Below are 21,873 nucleotides of genomic sequence, written 5' to 3' on the forward strand. Positions count from 1 at the left end.
TCTTTTCATCAAAAAGACAGTTGATAATTTCTAATACTATCAATCAATTGTTTAACAAAAAAGGACATAAATCATAAGTACTTATATTCTTTCGTTATATATTCCTTTGAGTTTTCTCCTATCACATCATATTTTATAGTAACATTTCTTACTTCAGCTGTTCCCTTTCAGTAAAAGATATTTAAAGAGATAAAATTACGGCTTGATACATAAAATTAATTAAACAAATGAAATTAAATTAAATCAATTAAAAAAATTTAAAAAAGGCATCAAAACAAATTAATTAAACATTGCATTTTGAACGCAACTAGCCATTCTAAGAATAATGTACGAAAATCTCATTTGAAGCAACTTTTACTTACCATCTTGTTATACCAAACACCTTTTTTCTTTCACGTTTATACAAATTTATTACATTAAAAACCAAGTTTAGCATGTAGAGTGTCATGGTGATATTTATTTACTGTCTTATAATCACAACTGCATCGCTTTTTTACAATAGTGTAGAACAATTATTGCGTAAATAATAAATATATCATGTGGTCGTAAAATGATTATGTCTTATAAACACATAACACATACAACATAAAATTACATTTTTAATCAATGCTGCCAATAAAAGAATTAGGTAAAATGCTATCGGTGGCTAAAATAAATAACAAGGTGTGATATGAAAAGTGCACTCAGTTCAATAGCACTTTGATGTCATAGAAACACCTATATACAACAACGATTACTCCATATCTACAAGAAAACCATTCCACTTAGATCTTGTAAACTCCTGCTAACGTACAGCACTAGCGTGGTGGTGTCCTGCAGCCTGACCCTGTTGGCTGCTGTTGGGCATGCTGTGGAGGTATCTGATAGGGACTGAACCGATTGCCCAGCTGCCGGGATCGCATCTCGCTCGGTGACGGTGAGCCAGAGCTGGGCGACGGGCTCGAGGCAGGCTGTCCTTGTGGTGGTGGCGTACGAGGGCTTTGGCCAGCGGCTGCCGCTACGGCCAGCGAAGCCGTTTGCTGTAGAAAGCCGGCTGGAATCTGTGGTGGCCACTGGCCGCCGGTGGCTTGCCAGAGTCCAAGATTAAGCGCACCGAGGCTGGCGGGAGGTCGTTGATACATCTGGGGCAGCAGCAGCTCGCTGTACGGTGATCGGCCCCACAGCTGCAGATGCTGACGAGCCTTTTCGAACAGCGCCGCCTGGGCAGAGCCGTCCGGATCTTGACTCGAAGCGAACTGAGCCATCGTCATCGGATCGGGGAACAGGCGCATCGGTGAACGGAGATGTTGCTCAAGTAGGAGGGCGTCCATTGGGTCCCTGTGAATTAAATTAAAAGTGCAAGGAATTTTACGATAATTAATTCATAGTAGGTGAGATTACAGACAGCAAGACTTGTTATGTTTTTTATATTAAATAAGTGAACAACATTTTCATAACTACAACTGATATGTCACTTTCTTGTTCCTAAAATCGAGCTCATCACATCAGAAGACCCTGTGACCAGATATTCGTTCCTGCAACGATGTAACAATTTCTCTGCAGAGTAATTTTAGGCTTCAGACACACCCACGGCCAAACCCCAGAAATCGTCTTTTCGCATCATAATCATCATCATCATCATCTTTTTGCAAGCTAATGTGCTCTGCGGAACGAGAACGATGCTGAGCGAGAAGGAGCGAAAGTACCGCGGTACCACCGTGGCCAACAAAGGACTTGTTCCGGCAACACCGATCCATTATTAAATAACTATAAACTTCGCTTCATTTTCAATTTCACACGACCATAAACCAATTCACGTGATCAGTTTGACTACGACGGTACGGCGATCGATTTTGATTTTTCTCTCAAGCATAGCCCGCAAGAAAAAGGCAGGATGATCATCATCAGGTGGAAAAAATAGGCTGGAACGGGAGGGGGAAAAACGTAGCAGTCTGAGTCAACCGTACCGTCAGGACCATCATCGTGTTCAAGAGCCTAACGTTGGGGCTGAATTGCGGCTTGTTCTGTGGAGGAAAACTACCCCTTTCAATGCTCTCTCCACCAGCAGAGTGAACGCCGTGCCACCAACTTGAAACTGGTGGCTCCGGGAAGGCTCGCAACGATCTCATTCACGGCTCGATCCCAAACTCACTCCGGCCAAGAACGGCCCACCCCAACCCAAGCACGTTACGGAAGGGTGAAGAAGAGCGAAAACTTCGGCAGTCACGAAACAGGATTCCCCCAGACCCAACAGTCTTTCCTGCCAATGCCACCATCCCAATCTGAATGACCGTTGAAAAGCAGCGAAACAAGGGAGGAGAGAAGCCATGAACATGAAACGACACTCGCCGAGCCGCGATCGCACGATCTGCCGCCCTGTAATTTACCGAATGCCGCTCTGGTGATGATATTAGCCTGAAGGGCTGTTCGCTCCTTTTTTTGTTGTTGCTGCTTCGATCGTCCGCTCCGGGTGCCGGTGCATGCTTGCCCAGTGGATAAGCACGGCGGTGATGCCGGTGAAGGACTTTTGGCGAAACACGGCGACTTCAGCAACAGGTCGCAGCGGCCGCCGAAGATTCCTTCACACCTCGCGTACAACAAATTAGAGCCTTCAATTATTAGCTGCTATCATCGGGTGTAATTATGAAAAATCTGACCAATTGTACCATGCTTTACATTTTGCCTTTGTGCTCTTCCGCGTGCTTTTCTCTCTTTCTCTTTGTGTTTGTGCTCTTTCTTGCGCATTGCGCTTTTGCAGCAGTCCGGCGGCTGAAGGATGCAACTGAACAGAGTGTTGCTTTTAAAATGTTATGCTATGTCCCCCCACCTCGAGAACCCTTTGCAGAAATTGGGGGTCCCATTCTAGATTGACAGGTCTTCAAAAGTGAGTGAGAAGAAAGGAAAACATACTTCGCTTTGGCATAAAGCCGGTATTCATGGAATCAGAACAGCGACGGTAAACCGATCAGTGTCTTCAGTCCTTTCCAATCATTGACCTACCTCTGCATTTCTTTATTATTTTTTCCCTTCAACTTTGGGATTCATCTTATCGAGATGCACTTTAACCTCTAATCATCTTCCGGTTTCACGCCTCACATGCCTCACTCAATTGGGGTAGCAACGGGATGGGGATCAGTGACTGTGGCCGACAGCCTACTGTGACTCCCGATCGGTCGATCGGTCCTTTAATTAAAGCAAAGTGGGTTTGCCGATACTGCCGAAAACTGCCGCCTTTGGCTTATTGAACTTATTTGACCTTTTTCGAGGGTTGGTCTCATGGAAAAAATGTCCATAGAAGCTGATGAAAAATTATGCCTTTGCCTTATTTTGAATTAAAGGCGAATAAAATTGTATTTTGGAGAACAATTATGTACAACGACTTAAATTAGTTCTGTGATTTCATGAATCGTCTGCAGCAAAAGCGCAAAGACAACTATTTAATTAACCAAACTAACGAATGTTGGAAATCAATTCGTTTATGTTTATGGATCCAGACTCTTTTGGGCATTGCCGATAGTATATTTTTTAAGACGTTTGTGTGTTTAATTTAATAAAAACACGCCCAGAGCCCAATTGAGGACTCATAGGAAAAAAAAAAACTATTTAGTTTGGGCATTCTCCTGACACGTACCTAGGATTCAATTTCTACATTATAATTAAATTTAAAAGGTAGGAATTTTGGTATTTTCTGTTCTTACATTTTGTTGACAGTTGCATATCGATTGCTTCCAAAACTTTAAGAATCTCATAAGCCGTAAGATGTATTTTAAGTGTCTCGCTGAGGAATTTTCTTGTTGGTGTGTCCTGCTTGAATGCTTGTAGTATTTCCTGCAGCATCAGAACATAAATATTTTGCTACTATACTACAAAGCAAAACTTTTCTAACATGCTTACGTCGCTTGAGGTCTTGTGATTGAGTTATTGTGGCTTCCTTAATCTAGATACTGACTATTCTTAGATTGGGTCCGATTGAACCATGCTGATGGCCAGTTGATGAGTTTCTGTCGCGTCTTCCAGACACTACAATACTTGATACTACACTGCTGTAATATGCCTCTAGTTATTGTACGACATAATTGTGGAATTTTTTTTATTCTTTAGTGATTTTCAACCAAACAAAAATCCTTCTTAACATTCAAGAAAGGATACCCAATCAAATTTTCCCACAAATTCATGTTCATCTTCATCTGACTGACGTTACAAGAGCCTTTAAGCGATCAAATCAGTAAAGTTTTGATTATTGCCTTATCCAAACTTTTGATTATGTACGTATAAAACAATTTTAAAATTTTAAATTTTGTATCCCATTTGTATATTTCTCTATCTCTGTATTTTTTGATAATCTTCTGGATTCCTCCCTATCAATCTCCCACGACCGCTTATCAAAATGTGTTTAACTTTGTGTTTAACTTTAAACATGTGAATTCCTTCGCTGGCAGCAAAATCATGATCGATGTGTTGCCTCAAAAGCTATGCATCTAATGTGTTGCCGTTTGACGAGTAGCAGGTGAATAGAAACAAAACCTCAGGACAACAGGCCCGAAGACACATACACACCGGATTGAATGGCTGGAAACATCAATCTTCCTTCCCAAAGAATGTGCTAACGGTCAAGTGCGGTTTTAAGTATGCTTTTATTTTCCCTTTTTTCCCTACTTTTCAGCTCAAAATGAAAGAAACTCTCAAAAACTGCAATTCTTGCTCTCTCTATCAGGGCTGCGTCTCGCTGTCTGTTGCAGCCGAGACTCGATTGAAACCCTTCGAAGGAGTGCACGCTCAGGCCACTCTTCCCGCCGACTGGCGGACATCCTTCCGTCGGTCGGACAGTCATAAATTATTACCGCCCGGCACGTTACGCTTTAGCGGCTCGAAGTTCATCAATTTCGTGTAAATTACTACGCAGCCCGCAGCTCTTGCGCTCTCGTGGGCATCTCTCGCCCTGCCGGTCGATTCCCCAAGCCGCACTTATTTTTGCTGAACGCTGGAAGGTGTTGTAAGGATTTTATCAATCATTACGCACATCGAAGGGTTTTGCGACCGAGGTTCGCTTTAATTCTCGCCGCGTCCTTTGACGCAACGCAAAACCGCACCGTCCGGCGGGGCTACGAAAAAAGGGCGCACAATCAACGCCCTCCGAAACTGCGAAACCTATGGCCAAAGCCTTCCATCGTTCCCTTCTGCTGCTTCTTTCCAGCAGTACGTAGGATGGGGCGGGGAGGAAGGGGCACACGCGCAAGGAAAGCCCAAGCTTCGCGTCGTCGACGACGTCTTGGCTGGGTGCCCGGAGGCCAGCGCAGCACAGTTGTCAGAATAATTACGACCACTTTTAACAGTCATTTAGCTCCGTTTTGCCTTCCTCCAGACTGTATTTCTTCAGCGTTTCCAAAGCGCTTTTTTATTTTTGCGCAACGCCTTCATACGATTTGTGCACCGCGAACGCTTTATGGAGGTGCCGAATGTGCCGCTCTGTAATCAACACTTTAGTGAAACGAAAACGAAACCAAGGCATCGAAACGGAGGTCCAGGCTCACACACACACAGAAGAACGGGCTGAGAAAAACGTCGTCATTTTATTTCTCATCTCAATCTCGCACTGGGTGGGTAAGGATCGGGTCAGTGCTATGGGGAGGAGACAGTACCCTCAAGGCAAACTGGTCGCAAGACGTTGTTGAGTTGACGAAGGGAGAAAAAATGAAAACCCAGCCACAAAACAGTGAGTCAATACACGGGGCTGCGTAAAGAGTTGTGCGAACTGCGGAAGGGTTGGGTACAAACAAAAGATCATTTAAGTAAAGGCTTTATCAATCATTTGGACTCGATGAAGATGCATTGACAAATTATCGATACGCAAATACGGCATCAATAATAATTTCAAAACAAACTGCATTTGTCCTTGTTGTTCAGCTTCGGCAGCTACAATACTTACATGCCAGAGTAGCTGAAAGTATAAAGGGGACTTAGTTAAGAAGACTTAATTTTGCTCCCCAAGAACCTGCCTCGGAGGTAACACACAATACTGGTTTCCACTATCAAGAGTGTAATAACTTTAAAAATCATTCAAAAGCTGTTTCTCACACAACTACACTCAAAATACACTCCATAATTGAGTTTTTAGTAACTTTTTACATACCTATCAAAATCGGTCAACCGTGACGAGTCCCGGAATCCTTTCGCGAACGGATTGGAATCGATCTTTAGCTTCGTTATCAGCTGGTTCTGGTAGGCCGTGACGGCGGTGAATACCGTCTCCGGGAAAACGTACGTTTTGTGGTCCACTTCCTGCAGCTCCTTGGGTGAGTTGGGAATGTTTTGCCCGGGGACGAGACGAACCAAATGTATGCGGGGTTGATAGCGATGCATCGAGTTCAGTACAATCTACAGCGAGAAAGCAAGACAAATGAGAAATGTTAGAGAAGAGTTTTTTTGAGGTTTACTCAAAATAGTCTTATAACGCTAACGCTAACAGAACGCTAAGGAAGGAAACAATTTTGAATTATTCGTGTTTGGTCCTTCTGCTCATTACTTTTCATTTCTAAAATAATTGAACATTTTCTGGAATTTTCAGCTGGAAGCTGGAACTATAATCAAAAACAGAACAATATGATTTTGCTTAAATGGTTTTGCTTAATTTTATATTACTTTAAATGAATTTCATGTTCGTAGCCTTCAATAATTTCATTTTTCTTGTGTATTTATCTAACCTTTTCAATACATTGGATTACAATACATGAAAAACTATATTTCTTAATAAATTATAGCAAACATACATGAACATCTTTCAAATCAACATTTCTGACTCGTTTCTTGCGAATTTAAAAGAATTTTCCTTCCACTTTTTCGAGACGAGAGTTTGTTCCGCCTGATTCTAAGAGCGAGATGAATCCTGAAAGTTTAATGCGCAGTAAACAACTCAACACAAACTCGAAAGCAACTTCGTGCCGTAGCTCGTAGCTACAGCCGTCCGGAAAATGATGGCCGCAATGGTGGTGCAAAATATTTTCCATCCACACACACACACACTACCCGCCACGCGTAAAATGGGTGTTTTGCGCACTTGCGTGAAGAATGTGTTTTTGGGCTGCCATTTCCTGCCAACGGGGAAGCTGTAATCGAGCACGTACTGGAGAAAAAGGACGAAAAACGTCAGCATTCCGCGTATCGTAACAGCATCCTTCCTTCACTTACCCACACAGACGCGCGCGCTCGCACACTCACAGACAAAGACACACGCAATCACCATAAGTGAACGTGGGCGCCTAACACCGTGCAAGGCGAAATATGATATTCCAGAGACGAAAGGGCCATGAATTTGACAGCCGGCAAGCTGCTACAACCGCCAGCAATGGGCCCAACACACCCCCCCCCCCCCTTAAACAACGGCGATGGCCACATCGACGACGACAACAACGACGACGACGACGAGCAGAGAATAAACCATTTATAAGGGGAATGGCAATCCATAAATTATGATTTGATGAAATTGATATCGTCCCCACGAGATACGGCGAGAGAGAGAGAGAGAGGGAGAGAGAGAGAGAATGGAGAGAAAATCGAGCTCCACGGCTACGGTAACCCTGTACCTGCTGGATACATCCCCCCTCCCTGTTGATACATACCCCATGGTGGAGTAAACGGCCCGGCCCGATTGGTGGCTGCTGTCGTGGACAGTGGGCAAAAATGGCGCGTCGAACGGTCGGTGCACCCGGGGGCCCGCGGGCCGAATGGTCCGTTCCGTTTGCGCCAAAAGGAATCGTTAAAGCAAATATCAATAATAAAGAGATAACGGACAAAAAATCGATATTTTCCACCAGCGGCCAACGTGCGCGAGCGAGTGGAATGCACCCCAGAAATGGTTCTATTTCTGGGTTCGTTTGGAGGACGAACCAAAAAAAAACTCCAGCAAGCTGAGCGGGCGAGAAGGTGTTGAGGGAACATCATCACCTTGGACGTGAAGTACATAAACGTGGATAGTTAAACAAATTTGCAGTCTTTCTTGCTGGTTTACTGTGGATTGGGAGTACATACAGTCTGGAGCAGGTTTTAATGTCCGTAAAGTAAATAACCCGCCACGCTGTGAGGTTTATGGTTTAGTGCCAGTAAAATTGAGTTCCTGAAGGAGAGGAGAACAACCTCCTTAAAGAAGTGCCATGTCTGTAGAGCGAGAAAAATAGTTTATGCCTTTTCTCTCGCTTACGATCGATTTATTTGTCCAACAAGGGACCAACTCCAGGGGAAAAGCTCTTCAACAGACACGAAGACACTTGAAACATTCCCCCAAACAATTCTACGAACGAACACTCCAACTCCACAGAATCTGCCAGGAAGGAGTATCTGTGTCTGGTGCAGGTATTAAAGCATGCTTCCCTCCTGGGAGCACTCGCTGACTCTCGCTTTGTATAGCTTTGCCTGCGACTAGACACCGGGACCACCACGTCAGTCAGATAACCCGCATAATTTATGGACGATGTTTTATAGAGACATTTGCCCGGTAATTAGTGTGAAGGCGGAAAGCGTGTTACAATATTCGCCGGTCGCGCTGCCAAGTACTGCCGCCGTTTCCGATAGCCCGACATCGCGAGTACATGGAACCAATCGACACAACTCGACTGTGTAAACAGTACTGGCCAGGTGCTTATGGACGGGTTGCAAAACCGTTCCAGCCCTCTCTGCCGCATGGTTTCACCGGTGACAGTACTAATCAACATAATTTATCGATACGAATGTACGGTTGGTTAGACGATAGGGTAGGATTTGCGTCAATATTACAAGCAGATGAGGCTTCGGGAGGCCCCACACACGGTTCCAGGGTTGTCGATTTGTAAGCACCCGTGACATGCTAATTATGATCGAGATGCTCATTTAGTGTCTTATAGGTCTGTACACGATCAATCAATAGGGTCGAGCTGTTTCGAGCAGATTAAAGACAAAGCTTACATAACGTCAGTACAGACCGGAGATACACGAATTAGAAGTAGCCCTCATCAACTAAATTCCTGTCGGAAAATAGATTCCCATTCCCAAAGCTCCCAACACACACACACAGCAACACATATGCACAAGCTTTCCAGCTCTGCACCAAATGTAGTAGAAAAACTGCTCACCGAGCGGGAAACCCATCACACTTCAACAGTTTCCAGCTGGTGGCCAACGGGACCAGTCGCACGGGCGTTACGGTGGAGCCCGGCCAGACACAGGGTCTGATGTTTCGTACCTAATTTATCAAGCTAACACCTCGCCACCATCGAGCACCGAAGCGGTCTCTCTCTCTCTCTCTTTCTCGCATGGTGTTGGCGTACACTTCACCACCACTGCACGGATGGAGCCATTTTTATGCTAAGCACCATCAGATAGACTAACACTCACCGACGCAGCTACCGGAGAGGGCGCGAAGAGGCCCGTGAACCAGGAGCACCGGGCATCCTTCGCACCACCTCCACGCAAGGCCTTCGCTTTTCCGCACCGCTTTACCCAACCGTACGGTGAAGACATGCGCGCTTTATCAGCTTTTCTAAATTTGCGTTCCTCCACCTGTGCGCCATGAGCACCCCGCACAAACGAACGCGAGAAAGGACGAAGCAGGCCTGCACCAACACAACCGTAGGCAGTAGGCACTTACACCATCGCACACTTACAAACACAAAAGCCAGTGCGACGGTGTGTGTGTGTGTGTAGTACACTTTCCTTACACACAGCTCCAAGGCTCACGTCCATATCCAAAGACAGAGAGCGAGAGAAAGAGAAAGAGAGAGCGCACATGGAGTGGTTTCAGCCCGGTGCTCGTTACCATGGTGACCGCACCACCATCACAGAAACCGCCCGGATCGGGTGGAGGCGCGCAGGCGAACACGACGGATTAACTGTCCACACACAGCGCTCTGTAGTGGTAGTAGTGGAAGTCCATCTTGACAGTGCCCAGGATTTGTGCCCAGGGAGCACTCCGTGGGCGAAAGGGGAAGGGTGCGGGACAAGTCGAACTGTGCTAAACTCGACGACAAATCGATTCTTCTAACAGCTTTTCACAGATCGTCTCCTCGTTCGGTGGAAGTCCGGGTTACGGTTCAGTGGCTTGGAACGCCATCGTCGGGACGTCGGCCTGACGGGAAAAAGGAAAAAAGGGAGCCGTCGCAATACTCCACACATACGCACACGGCCCCCTTTTGCCTCCCACTTGTGCTAATGATTAAGAAGAGCAACATTTTGGAAGATAGGTAGTACATCAGCGTGTACGTGTAGCGAAACCGAGCAGATGCTTCTGATTAAAACCTGGTCCCAGCATCCTTTTTCTAGATAACACTTAGCTCCCCAGTTTTTGCCGTTTTTCCCTACACCAACTCGATGCGTTGCTACTCACCTCCTGTTGTATACATACACACATACACACACCAGCACCACCACGACCACAGGCCACAAGGGTCGAGGATTGAGGCCTGGCGTGAAAAACTTGTCAGCATATAGAACGGTTCATTTTCAACGTTCTTAATTACAAGCTTTATCTTATCGTCACCGGATGTTGCGAAACTCGTTACCCGGAAGGTGAAGGAAGAGGGTTTCTTTGCTTCTTTACTACTTTTTAGGATACCCCTAAACATGGCGGACGGAACATAGCGCTCGTTTTGCGCTTTCGACGGCCGTAGCAGCGTAGAGTTGTTGCAATCGATTCCCGGGACCAGGCGGTGAACAAGCTCAGTAGCGAACAGTTTAGTGCCAGAAGGACTGCTGGCGTTCGCTGCTGGACTTTGCAACTAATAATGAGACGACTTGTGAATATTTGCCAAGTATTCACGAAGTTTTGTTCCGTGGGAGTATAAATTTGGTGTAGCGAATCTGGCAATTCTATGTGTGCTTTTTATTTGTTGTGAACTTTATTTAGCAAACACTTTCTTTTTTTTACGACGTGTTTGTTCAACCCATCAACATGGTAAATGTATGAGACTATTTTGGAAATTGTACATTGAATATCTGGAACAATTGGTCCAGTTTCTGATTAGCAACGAACTATTGATTTGTAAGCTATCAGGATATTGGCAGGACCAATATTGTGAGACAGTTTTAAATTTATTATAAATCAAGTAGAAAGTCTTGATGGCGCATAAAAAAGAGATAGTTGCTATCTTTTTGATTCTAAAACGTGCTTTAAGATATTTTGGAATTGTGGAGGGGCGTTCGACAATTATTTAAAAGATAGCAACACATATAACTATTTCTGGTAGCTCTGTATCAAAGGCTAGAAACACCCTTGCTGTCCCAAAATGCAGTATTCAATAGGCTTAAGGAATCAATGGTGGCTTAAAATTTAAAATTAAATTGGTAATGTCTGAGTACATTTAAACATCCAACGTTATTCATAAGGATAAAAGTGAAAGAGCCTATCCGTTTACATACCCTTGTACCTTATACTAGATTACAAGTTGAGGCATTTTGATTTCTACTCGTCAATTGTGTTCCTTCGCTATAAGTAGGTTGCAAATGCTGCAAAACCGTATAATGGTTCTAATATTTGGATGTCATAAACTCACATCATCTCCTGTTATACTAAATGTTTTCCAATGGAAGGTCGGTTGGTTGTTTAGCTTATAGAGACTTTTTCCAATGGATGTAGATATACAAGGTTTTCCATGTCAATTTCCAATGTCTACAACATTTTTCATTGCGTGCAAGATGTTTTCCAACAGCTGTCAAATGTTATATTTGAATCACAATAATGTTTCAGTTCTTCCACATGATTTTCAACACGTCTCAAGCTGGGTTGAGTTTGACAGTTCCATGTAATATGTTGAAAATCGTGTGTCAGAGCTGAAATGTCATTATGATGCAAATATTCACTTTCAAATGTAAACATTATTATTCAACGCGTGAAAAATGTAATTACACATACATCTGGCATTTCATTTCCCTCATAATAATTTTTAATTTCCTCAGCATGATTTTCAACACGATTCAAGCTGGATTGAGTTTGACAGTTCTTTTTTATATGTTGAAAATCAAGTGTTGAAACTTAAATTTCATTTTGAAGCAAATACACCAACTAAAGCTAAAGCAATTTTTGCTATTTATAAATATCAAATCAAATGTTTAAAAAGGCTTTTTTCTGGTTTCTACATACGAAAACCAAGAAAAGAGCAATTTTAATACTTACATTACTACAAAACTTTTTCTCCAAAATTAAGTATCTCTGAGCAAACAAATAAAACAAAAGCATACGAATCGGCAGCACGCGCACACCCATGGTGTGGTTTTTGGTTACGTGTGACAAACACATTCCAACTCCCGTTTCCTACCCAAACCCCCCCCCCCCCCCCCCATCACCCTTCCCCTGGCAAAGTATGTCGTTTCCACTTGAGCCGAATACTTTTTTTTAGAGACAAAAGTAAGGCCAGCAAACGCACCACCATCGGAGCGCCACGGGCGGTCTCTTCGATTCCAAAGCCCACCGGTGGCACGCAGCAGCAGCAGCAGCAGCCGCATGCTCCTGTCCATCGGTCATCGCAAGCAGCCCCAAACTCCTAACGGACATTCTCTAGAATGCTTGCACGAACGGGTCGTTTTGTGGATCGCAGCGATGGATCGGTTTGCTTGCGTCCCCGCCCTTATATGGCATGGTATATCATATAACTATAATGATTTGCTGGAGATTTTACCGCGAGACAACACGGGCAATGAATGGGAAGCAAATTCGATTTATTGCCTGATAAAATACGACCCACACATATGGAATCGGCCCCGTGCTCATTACGGCCGAAAGGTGCTCTCAGTGCTCCCAACACTTAGACGATGACATACTAGAACACCGGTTAAAGATCAGTTTCCGGCCTGATGGGGTGGCCGCGAGCTGCATATGGAATGAATATGGTATTAAAGGTGATATTGCTTTAATACAGAAACCAAATAAATTTAATATCTATTCTTCTATGTATGGAGATGTGTCCAGCACATACGCCTTGTCGCCTTAAGTCATCTTAATAACCACATTACATTAGCGTTGAATAATTTAATAAGCAACCAGTGTTGCAGCCTTCGCATCCAGCAGCTCCCCAGCTGGCCAGCAATCGTAAAGAAACTGTCGCCCTATCCAGTCCCAGCAAAGGCGACCCGAACCCCCCCCACTGTCCGAAGATGGCGCAAAACCGGTCGATCGTACGCACCCAGCCTTACGCCCCGTGTGGCAAAACCCGAGATTAATTAAGTGTTTCCGATAACGATCTGCAAATTATGCAACCCAGGTATGGTCGGAACCGCGCCCTCTCGCCCGTTCGCCAACTCGACGCCTTTTGCTAAGCACGGTGCAAGTTTATAGTGGCCACCAACCCCTCACCCTCTGGCTAACCCTACCCTGCCTGCCCGTGTCCCACTGATCAAGTCGATCAATTGCAGTCGGCGCACTCGCGCGGCGGATGTACCGGCTGTCAACGGGCACTCAGGACCGGCTCCCGAATGGAGTCATAATTTTTGCCATCGATTTGCCAGCTGCTGCTGCGGATGTCGCGGGCGCAGAATTAGTTATGCTCTCGCGCGTTCGCGAATCGCCGTTAGAGGCTAATTTAAGACCCCGCCCACGGGTAATGTGGCCGGTGGTAATTAATGAGCCATTGCCGTACAAACACACACAACCTCCCATCTCACTCTATAGCTGTTTTCGCGTTGATGCTTCTCCATACACACACAGAGAGAGTGAACACATCGCCACCAGTGTTTGGCCATTAAGTATTCCAATCCCATCACGGTGCATGAAACACAGCACCGTGGGTGAAATTATTCAAATCAGCGGCCCTATTTGCTCGATGAGGTTTCATTTTTATCCAAATCGAATCCCAAAAGCCCCACCGGGGAAATCAGCTCGTTGCAAGCGTTGAGGGGTGTACAGCAACGCGACCCAGCAACGTGATAAGGTGTCAAAATATCACACTCAACTCCGAGCGCCAAAAGTCGCTGAAAGTCCAGTTTACGTGACGTGGAGCGGTGGTGGCGGCGGTGTGCTCAAACGACCCCGATAAAGCGAAAGGAAAAAAACGCCCAATATGGCTGCCGTGGCCGGTACGCGGGGTCGGTAGGTTGCATTAATAATTCATCCACCCATCGAAATAATAGTAAATTATGTAGATGGAGAAACCGAGCCCAAAGTAGCCGGTGTGTGTGTGTGTGTGTGATCGTAAAAATAAGCAGCGAGGAAATAACCAACCACGCTACGCAAAGGTACTTCTGGGTTTCGTTCCTAGCTAGAACTCAAGCCCGCGAGAAGCACTGCAAGGGAGGCGAGGATATGGGAAGCAGGGAAAAAAAGGTGCGAATGTGTTAGGTCGACGAAATAATCACGAAATTAGGATTATGCAAATCGTATCCCGAACGCACCCACATACACACACACACGGTTCGGACGCTTTCCTTCCTTTGGCGCTTTCCTTTTGCGAGCGACAACACATTACCTCCGAAGGATTATTACCTCCATCGGCAAGCGGTTTGGTCCTGCTGTGACGCTCGCAGCGACCACGAAAGCGAAAGCCAGTGGAGAGAAAAAAAGGATAGAAAACCACCACGCACCACCAGCACCGACCGCGGAGCGAAGGTGTCAAATGGAAAAGTGTCATAAAGTGTGCGAGTTACGATCATTGACACTTTCTTCTTTCGAAGCCTTTGCGCACCCATGGCGGTGCGTTCTTGCACCACTTGGACCCGACCGACCGACCGACCGACCGAAACGCTCTCCGAACCTTTCTTCCGTACCACCAAGCCCTCTCCGGCGATGAAGCGACGCTGGAAATGTATTAATTAAGTATAACTTATGGCGACCGAGCTTAATTGTCTTCATAATTTCTCCACTCCGCGCGCTTATCATAACTCCGGGGTGGCAAACGGAAACGCTAAAGAGAGATGATGGCTGTGTTGGGAGGGGTGGGGGTAGGGTCACCCAATTGGTTGGCCGGTGGCCACCAATGGCTTTTTTCCAGTCTGAGGGCTTTGTCTGTGTGTGTGTGTATGTGCTGGTCTGTCTGTCTTTTCTTTGCTCCACGTGCCGGTTTGTTGGCGTGCGGCAACTCACACAGACACACTCTCGTTAAGGTACAGCGAAAGAAGAAGAGTGGGGAAAAATATGATTATTGGAAAATTATGGAAATGGGATACATTGTGCCACACGCATACACATATACCCAGACACGGTGGAAGGTGTTCCAACCGGTCGCGATGGAGCAATGCGCTGTGCAGCGAAGGAAAGCAGGCAACAAAGTTAAAGACGACTCAAGACGACGTAGCGTAAATTCGTGGCAGTGGATGAACGCGTTATCGTTGTGCCACTGTTGCAGTTTATAGTTGGTAAATTGTTTAGCTATGTTTATAGCGGGATTAGGTAATCGAGCATTACCTCGCAGAGAGTGTTTCGTGATGAAGAGCTTGTCGGGCTTCTTGTCCTTCAGATTTTACTATGATACGAGCATATTTTCCAATAAAGCAGAGAATTAAGAATCAATTTTTAAGCAACTGTTACAAGTCTTGAAATTCTGTTGAGCATATTTGTAGATTATTAACGTTTGCATTTAAAAAAATGACAAAAAATTTCCAATTTTCATGGGTCCTTCTTCTTCCGTTCTGACGAAATGTTCATTAATCTTTCAATATAAGTGTCCCATGAGCTAGTAGCCAAAATTTGAAAGCTCTTTCAATAAAAAAAAAGCGAAGCAACTTCGATCGGAAGCGTCACCCCGCCACGACGAATGTCCGGACAAATAATGATAGTCGGGAAAGGGTTCCAGCATCTTCAACATCTTGGCACTATTAGACAACAATCAGAGCATCGAAAAAAAGCCCGATTCGGGACGGCCAACAACCCTGAGCGACTAGAAGCTCCACAGGAAGCTGAAGAGGAGGAACTTGAAAAAAAACCCAATTCGCGTTTGCTTGGCCGAAAGGTCGATGCAACCGGCCAAAAAGTGACACAGACACATTCTAAATTTAATTCTCTAACTTCTGCTCGATTAATAATAATTTAAGTTGTGCGATCATTTGCTGAAGGTGATTTACTCCATTTACTCCATAATTTAAATGATAAAAAATTTATATTCGATCCCACACCATTACGTGCAAGCCTTCATCAATTCTAAACTAAAAATCCATAAAACGGGTAGAAAACAAACATTCATTCCAAAACCTGCCCAAAACACTAAACTCGTGCCCGCCGCGAAGAAAGCAGCGATAATATATTGTTTTGTTTTATCGAACATCATCACAGCGCCATCGAAAATCTTTGGCAGGATCAAATTTCTTCCCTCCTCCCAAAAATATGCAGCACGCCCAGCGCACAGTTCTGGCTGAACCTGACCCTGTGTATATGCAGACCAGGGGGTTGGGCCTGCTCGTTGTAAGATTAACCGTACCGGTAACTCCTTACCGGCTCGACTAGATCTCGTTAGCGCAGCAGGCGCCTGGATTGGGTTTAAATGTCGCCGGGCTACAAAACGTTCAGCTTTACATTTCCCCCCGGGCCCCGCTTGTAACGTAATACGATCGGGGGCACACGACAAAAGCCACGGTTTCGTCGTGATCGGGGGATTGGAGGAAGGAATGAAGGATCGAACCACTCGGATTACAGCACATTTCCACTTACTTGACCATTCTTGTCCATCTCGTTGTTGGTGAGCTTAACTTTCTCGAACGATATGACCTGCTTGCGGAGCGCGTCCGGCCCGATCGGCGTGTCCGGGTGGGCGTACAGGCGGGCGGGTGGCGGTGGGTCAGCTTTTCCGGCCACCAGCCAGGACGACCGATGGTAGGCGTACCGATAGCGCCGGCTGTCCATCGGTACGACATCGAGCAGCACCACGTACCGATCGGACGGTGTCGTTTGGCGCAACGGTCCCGAGAACGAGACGCGCACGGTCGGAAACATTCGGCTGGAAAGATGGGAAAGTGCATGGGGAATGAGAATGTTAAATTTTTTTACAAAAAAAAGTGCATTATATTATTTTTCAATTATTTAATTAATTTTCGAGTTCAATGTACTATAAAAATGATTCCAGACAAGCATGATGACACGATAATTGGACTTCACATCAAGGTAAACTGTACCATGCATCCTTCTCATTAGTTTAATGCGTTACGTTTTAAACACGTTTTAAATTATGCTTCTCGTTACTGAATAATATCTCACGTCACGGCAGTTCGAGAATCTTCTCTTTCTCCTAACCCCTCCTCCTCACCTCAATCTATTTAGATGTGCTTTTCAAGCTGCAACATCAACTGGAACGATCTTGCTCATTAACCAAAAAACTACGGGTAATAATCATGCTCCGCCAGGTAAGCCTTGCCTTGCTCGATGGAGAAAGGAAAGTATCCCATTATGGGGGAGGGAGAGTGTGTGGGAGGGGGGGGATCGGGATCATTAGCATAAGTAATTGGTATTGGCTAATGATAAGTGTGTGCCGGTGCCGATTCTTTCCGATACTTTGGTTTGTTTACTCTGTAGCTAAATGTAATCGACAACAATTCAATTTACACAAAAAGCTGCAGTTCGTGATGAAGACGGACGGAAACTACTCAAGCGGCTGTTTCTCTTATAACCACGATAACTACTTCATTTTTTTACAGCACTTTGCCAGCTATTGTGGAGCTTTGTTACGCTGCCCTCTTCGAGCCATGACGACAACGGATCACAACTGACATTTTGTACTTTAAATGAATTAGATCGTGGGGTAAGAGTGATCGACGGCATTACACAAATAACCCCTTGTTTTGGGTAAAGAGCCGGTCCATGTTTGACATCTGTCATTAGCTGAAATGATCGATGCATTAAATGATCGCCTTTTACAGTGCGTGCGGATGGACTTTAAATGATGATGGTACCCTCATCCAGAAAGCATAATTGTAACACGGGTTGTCTGTTCCTTTTTATTTATGTTTGATGGTTTTTCTCTGTTTCATCCTGCTGGAAATGTTAACTATTGGAACCATTTCATATTGTTATAATAAAAAAGCATGTAGTTACATATTGTGAGCTGCTAATAGGCTTCATTTTGAAGATAATAATATTTCAATTATTTAATCAGCAAAATTTGAATCAATTCATTTGTCAGCAATAAATCGTGTTGAACAGCCCCTGAAGGTGTTGTGGTCCAATCGAATACAGGTCGAACATGAGAAAGTAATGTTTAAAAATATCAACAACAACAAAAATAGTTTTTTTGTCCTTTTTCCTGGACCGTGCCATCCTTTTCTTTCCCATTCTTACTTTTATTCACATTCAGCCATTAGAGGCAAATCCTGCATATAAGATGATACGTCAATTTTACCCCAATTTAAGTGAATTAATATCACAGGGGGGCCGGTCTGGTGGTACAGTCAACTCGTACGACTTTACAACATGTCCGTGATGGGAATATCACATAAACATAATTGACATATGATGTAATACCATACAAGATTTGTTTGACTTAACTCTTTAGAAACCCAAACTCTGGAAGCAAATTTTGTATTGATTGGAGTTGTAGTAGCAAATTACAAAAATAAACGGTAAATTTGTCTTGCAAAATCTCGAAAGCCTGTATAGGTCAGCATGCCCGCGTAGGACGTTACTAATAGACTAGGTAGGTAATAGAAGAAGAAGAAATATACAAATTTTAACATGAAGAGTATGTAAGATGTAATGTAAGACTCTAACACTATTGACTCCTCAGACCTGCTGGCCAGAATTAACATCAATATACATCAACTATGATGTATTCTCAAATATTGAATACAGAATGTGCCAGTATAGCTTTCATGAGCCTGTGTTGAGCATGTCTTGAATTTTCAACCTGTCCTATTATCTCTTTTTAATCATCCTGGCGTCAAGATACGCTAGTTAGCAACAAATATTAATAGAATAGTATGATTTTTAAGTTGCTTAAGCCACATCAGGATCTACGCAAATTTTTTAAATAAATAGATACATCATGATATGCCTAGCTTCAATCGAATAATCAAATTATATCAATCTGTTTGCTGAATCTTCAAAACCTTCCAGACTGTCCGTCAGATAAATTAGGTACACGAACAAAGTTGAAAGGTGTAACTGGGCAGCATTGGTCTTGTGAAAAGCGCCAAAACCACAACAACCACTACAGCAGCAGCAACATAAAATGCAACGTCCTACTGGTCCATTGCACACCCGGGAGAGGAAATTGAGCTATATCATAATATTTAAGTACGTTGGTGGCCGCCAACTCAACGCCCCAGCGCGATCAAAAAGTGCCACGCGTAATGAGGTGAGGCAAAAACTAAAGGTGGGAACAGAAATTAATAACATCTGTCATTACTTTGTATGTTTGCCTCGTTGGCCACGTTGCCAGCCGATGCAATACAGACCCAGGAGACCTCAGTATGCAGAGAGAAGGAGAGAGAGACAGAGCGCAAAATGCACACAAAACGCCAACGACTCCCAAAGGTGTCCACGGAAGTCATTCACTTATTACGAACCGATGACTTCTGCCCAGCTCAGGGGTGCATCCGATGCTGATTCACTCGACCTCCCCCCACCACTACCCAGGGGAAAAGGATCATCTCTGACCCAGACGAGCGACACAGGAAGTGCATTGGCGCAACGGCCCGATGCACCATTTATGTTGCACATCGCCACATTGCAGCGCGAAATAAAAAAAACGATCCAAATTGAAATGGACTCACCGCGCTGCCACTTCCCACCGTGCTCAGCATGCTTTCTTGAGAACGTTTCATTGAGGAAAAGCGTACAAGAAATTAATGGTCAACTCGGTTCGAGGCCTAATGGAGTGCATGAAATGAGGTGGAAAATTGAAATCCCTTTTATTTTGGTTCACCTTTCCAGCCGGCAGTCGCATCTCTCTCTTCTTTTCCCCTTTTTGTGTGATGGGTTTATAGCAATGAAGTGGGTCCCATTTTTCATACGCCTTTCTCTACACGCGGCTGCTCGATTTAACGCCTGTTTTGTTCGCTCTATCGTACACGATTCGGTGCGCTCGTTCGAGTGTTGCATTGCATTGTTGTTACCTTTTGGGAAAAGAAAACCGCTGGCTGCCTGGCTGGCTCTAGCCGAACACTGGCCCACACTCTAGCGCGCTCTAGCCTAGGTAATCGATTCCGATTCACCTTCTAAAGTGGGTTTTGTTTGTACGGTGCTCCAGGCTTACACGCTTACGGGTGAGTAATTTGTTAATAATTACCAAGCTTGTTTCCAGCCCGGTGGCCTGCTGGCTGCCGCTGGGCCCGCTTAAGCGACCGATGAATTATGGTTTGCAATTTATTTGGCTTCATTTTCAACGTCAAACGGTTACACCCGCGCGGTCTCCGGAACAATTGGATTCTCTCATTTGCTTGCCTGTTCGACAGCGGGCAGCCGCATTCGCGTACCCCGTTTTGCTACTGCGCTTCCGTAAGCGTTGGGAAAGCAGGTTAGCATAGGCTTATGATGGAGAGAGTATGGAAAAATTAATATAAAATAAATACTTTCGTTCGTTGCTTGCTTTGCTAAATAATCTTTTCTAACCCAAAAACCCTAAATCCATAAAAGTTAAAAAAAGTCCCCACTACGCAAACCCCCTCTGCAATGTTTCATACAACTCAAAGCATTCGCAACAATGAATTATGATGTGCAAAGAAAATTTATTTTGATGGCTCTTTATTTGACTTGCGTACATCAATTTCAGCCCGCGTAACGCCCACCAAGGTAGAATGGGTTGAAGGCCCGAGAACATAATCCCAACGAACCAGCCAGCCAAACGAGAGCACGAACGCAGCAATCAGCAGTCTCGTCGCAGCCACATGCAATGCAAGAAGGACCGCCATTTGGTCTCCGATCTCTGTCCGTGTGTTGTTGCAGTATGTTGCTGCCTCTTTTCTGTTGCATCTTTTCCTTGGGCAAACACGCATTGCACGTCCTCGTTCCCGTGTCAAAGCCTCCCTCACATTGCTTAACCCTTTTTTCTTATCATCCTTTAATTCGTGCTGCAAAACGTTCCATTCGATGGACGAACCATTTACAGTTTACTCCACTTCCTCTCATGTCCACTGCGTGTGTGTGAGTGTGTGTGTTTGCACTGCATTTTGATTGATGCGACCAGATTAATCACGGGAACGAGTGAAACGCGCATAAACAGATACTTTTGCCATTTGTTTTGATGGTGCTTTATATGTGTATGTGTTTGTGTACGTGAATGTGTTGATACAAGCGCATAAATGTACCATGTGCAATACGATTTTTCGCTTGTTTGCCCTCCTTTTTTTAAACTTGTACAACAACATTATGGTTTTAAAACAGTTCCATCTCGCTTTGTTTTTCCACCACCCCAAACGTGCAGCTTGCAATCCTATGAATAAACCAACAAGCCAACACTTTTCCAACACCTCCTACCCTACATTACAATGCTGTCGATGTACTGTGTACATCGCTCACACAGTTCCACGCCGACCTCGTGTTGAACGTCCGCTTTATGCTCAGTTGCAGTTGCAGACGCGCGAAAAATGATTGATGAGCGTTTGATTCTGCCTTGCGGTTGCGGAGAGTACCGAGTCGAGTAGCATCAGTTACCGCTTGGGATAGCGCAATCGTGTTGCCCTTTGCTTGTGTTGTGTGTGTGTTTTTTGCACTCACAACATTTTCATAAATACGCTCCATCACCCATCCTCACTCATCGCACTCGCGATTAATGTGTTTGCTGGTGGTATTTAGCCCCCGATCGCCTGCTCTACCAGCGAGCGCTGCCCAAAATGTCCTTGAGCGAACATGATAATTAAACATTTTTCACAACTGTTAAGAGAGGCAGCACAGAGTGCGATTTGAATTTTTGATTAGCAACCAACAACAAACTAACGAAACTCATCCTTTTTTTTCGGCTGAGGATGTTGTCTTCGCAATCAAACATTATCAGCGCTGTTCTATCAGCTGGTACAGTTTGC

At 44.6% G+C, this 21,873-nt stretch overlaps 1 protein-coding gene across 2 annotated transcripts in view; it reads right to left on the reverse strand.

The window, feature by feature from the left end:
- Nucleotides 1–457: 457 nt before the first annotated feature.
- LOC120904044 (T-box protein H15-like) overlaps nucleotides 458–21,873 on the reverse strand; it is a 52,145-nt gene continuing 30,729 nt past the window's right edge. Inside the window, exons 4-7 of one of the 2 annotated variants that reach the window (XM_040313765.1) lie at nucleotides 16,574–16,859; nucleotides 6,110–6,354; nucleotides 5,906–5,917; nucleotides 458–1,317 (exon numbers count right to left, since the gene is read on the reverse strand). In XM_040313765.1, coding sequence (XP_040169699.1) covers nucleotides 798–1,317; nucleotides 5,906–5,917; nucleotides 6,110–6,354; nucleotides 16,574–16,859 — 1,063 coding nt within the window. In that variant the 3' untranslated portion in view covers nucleotides 458–797. The remainder of the gene's footprint in view (nucleotides 1,318–5,905; nucleotides 5,918–6,109; nucleotides 6,355–16,573; nucleotides 16,860–21,873) is intronic. The other variant, XM_040313766.1, reaches the window with a different exon arrangement.

Source organism: Anopheles arabiensis, chromosome 3, assembly GCF_016920715.1.
Source record: "Anopheles arabiensis isolate DONGOLA chromosome 3, AaraD3, whole genome shotgun sequence".
NCBI lineage: Eukaryota > Metazoa > Arthropoda > Insecta > Diptera > Culicidae > Anopheles > Anopheles arabiensis.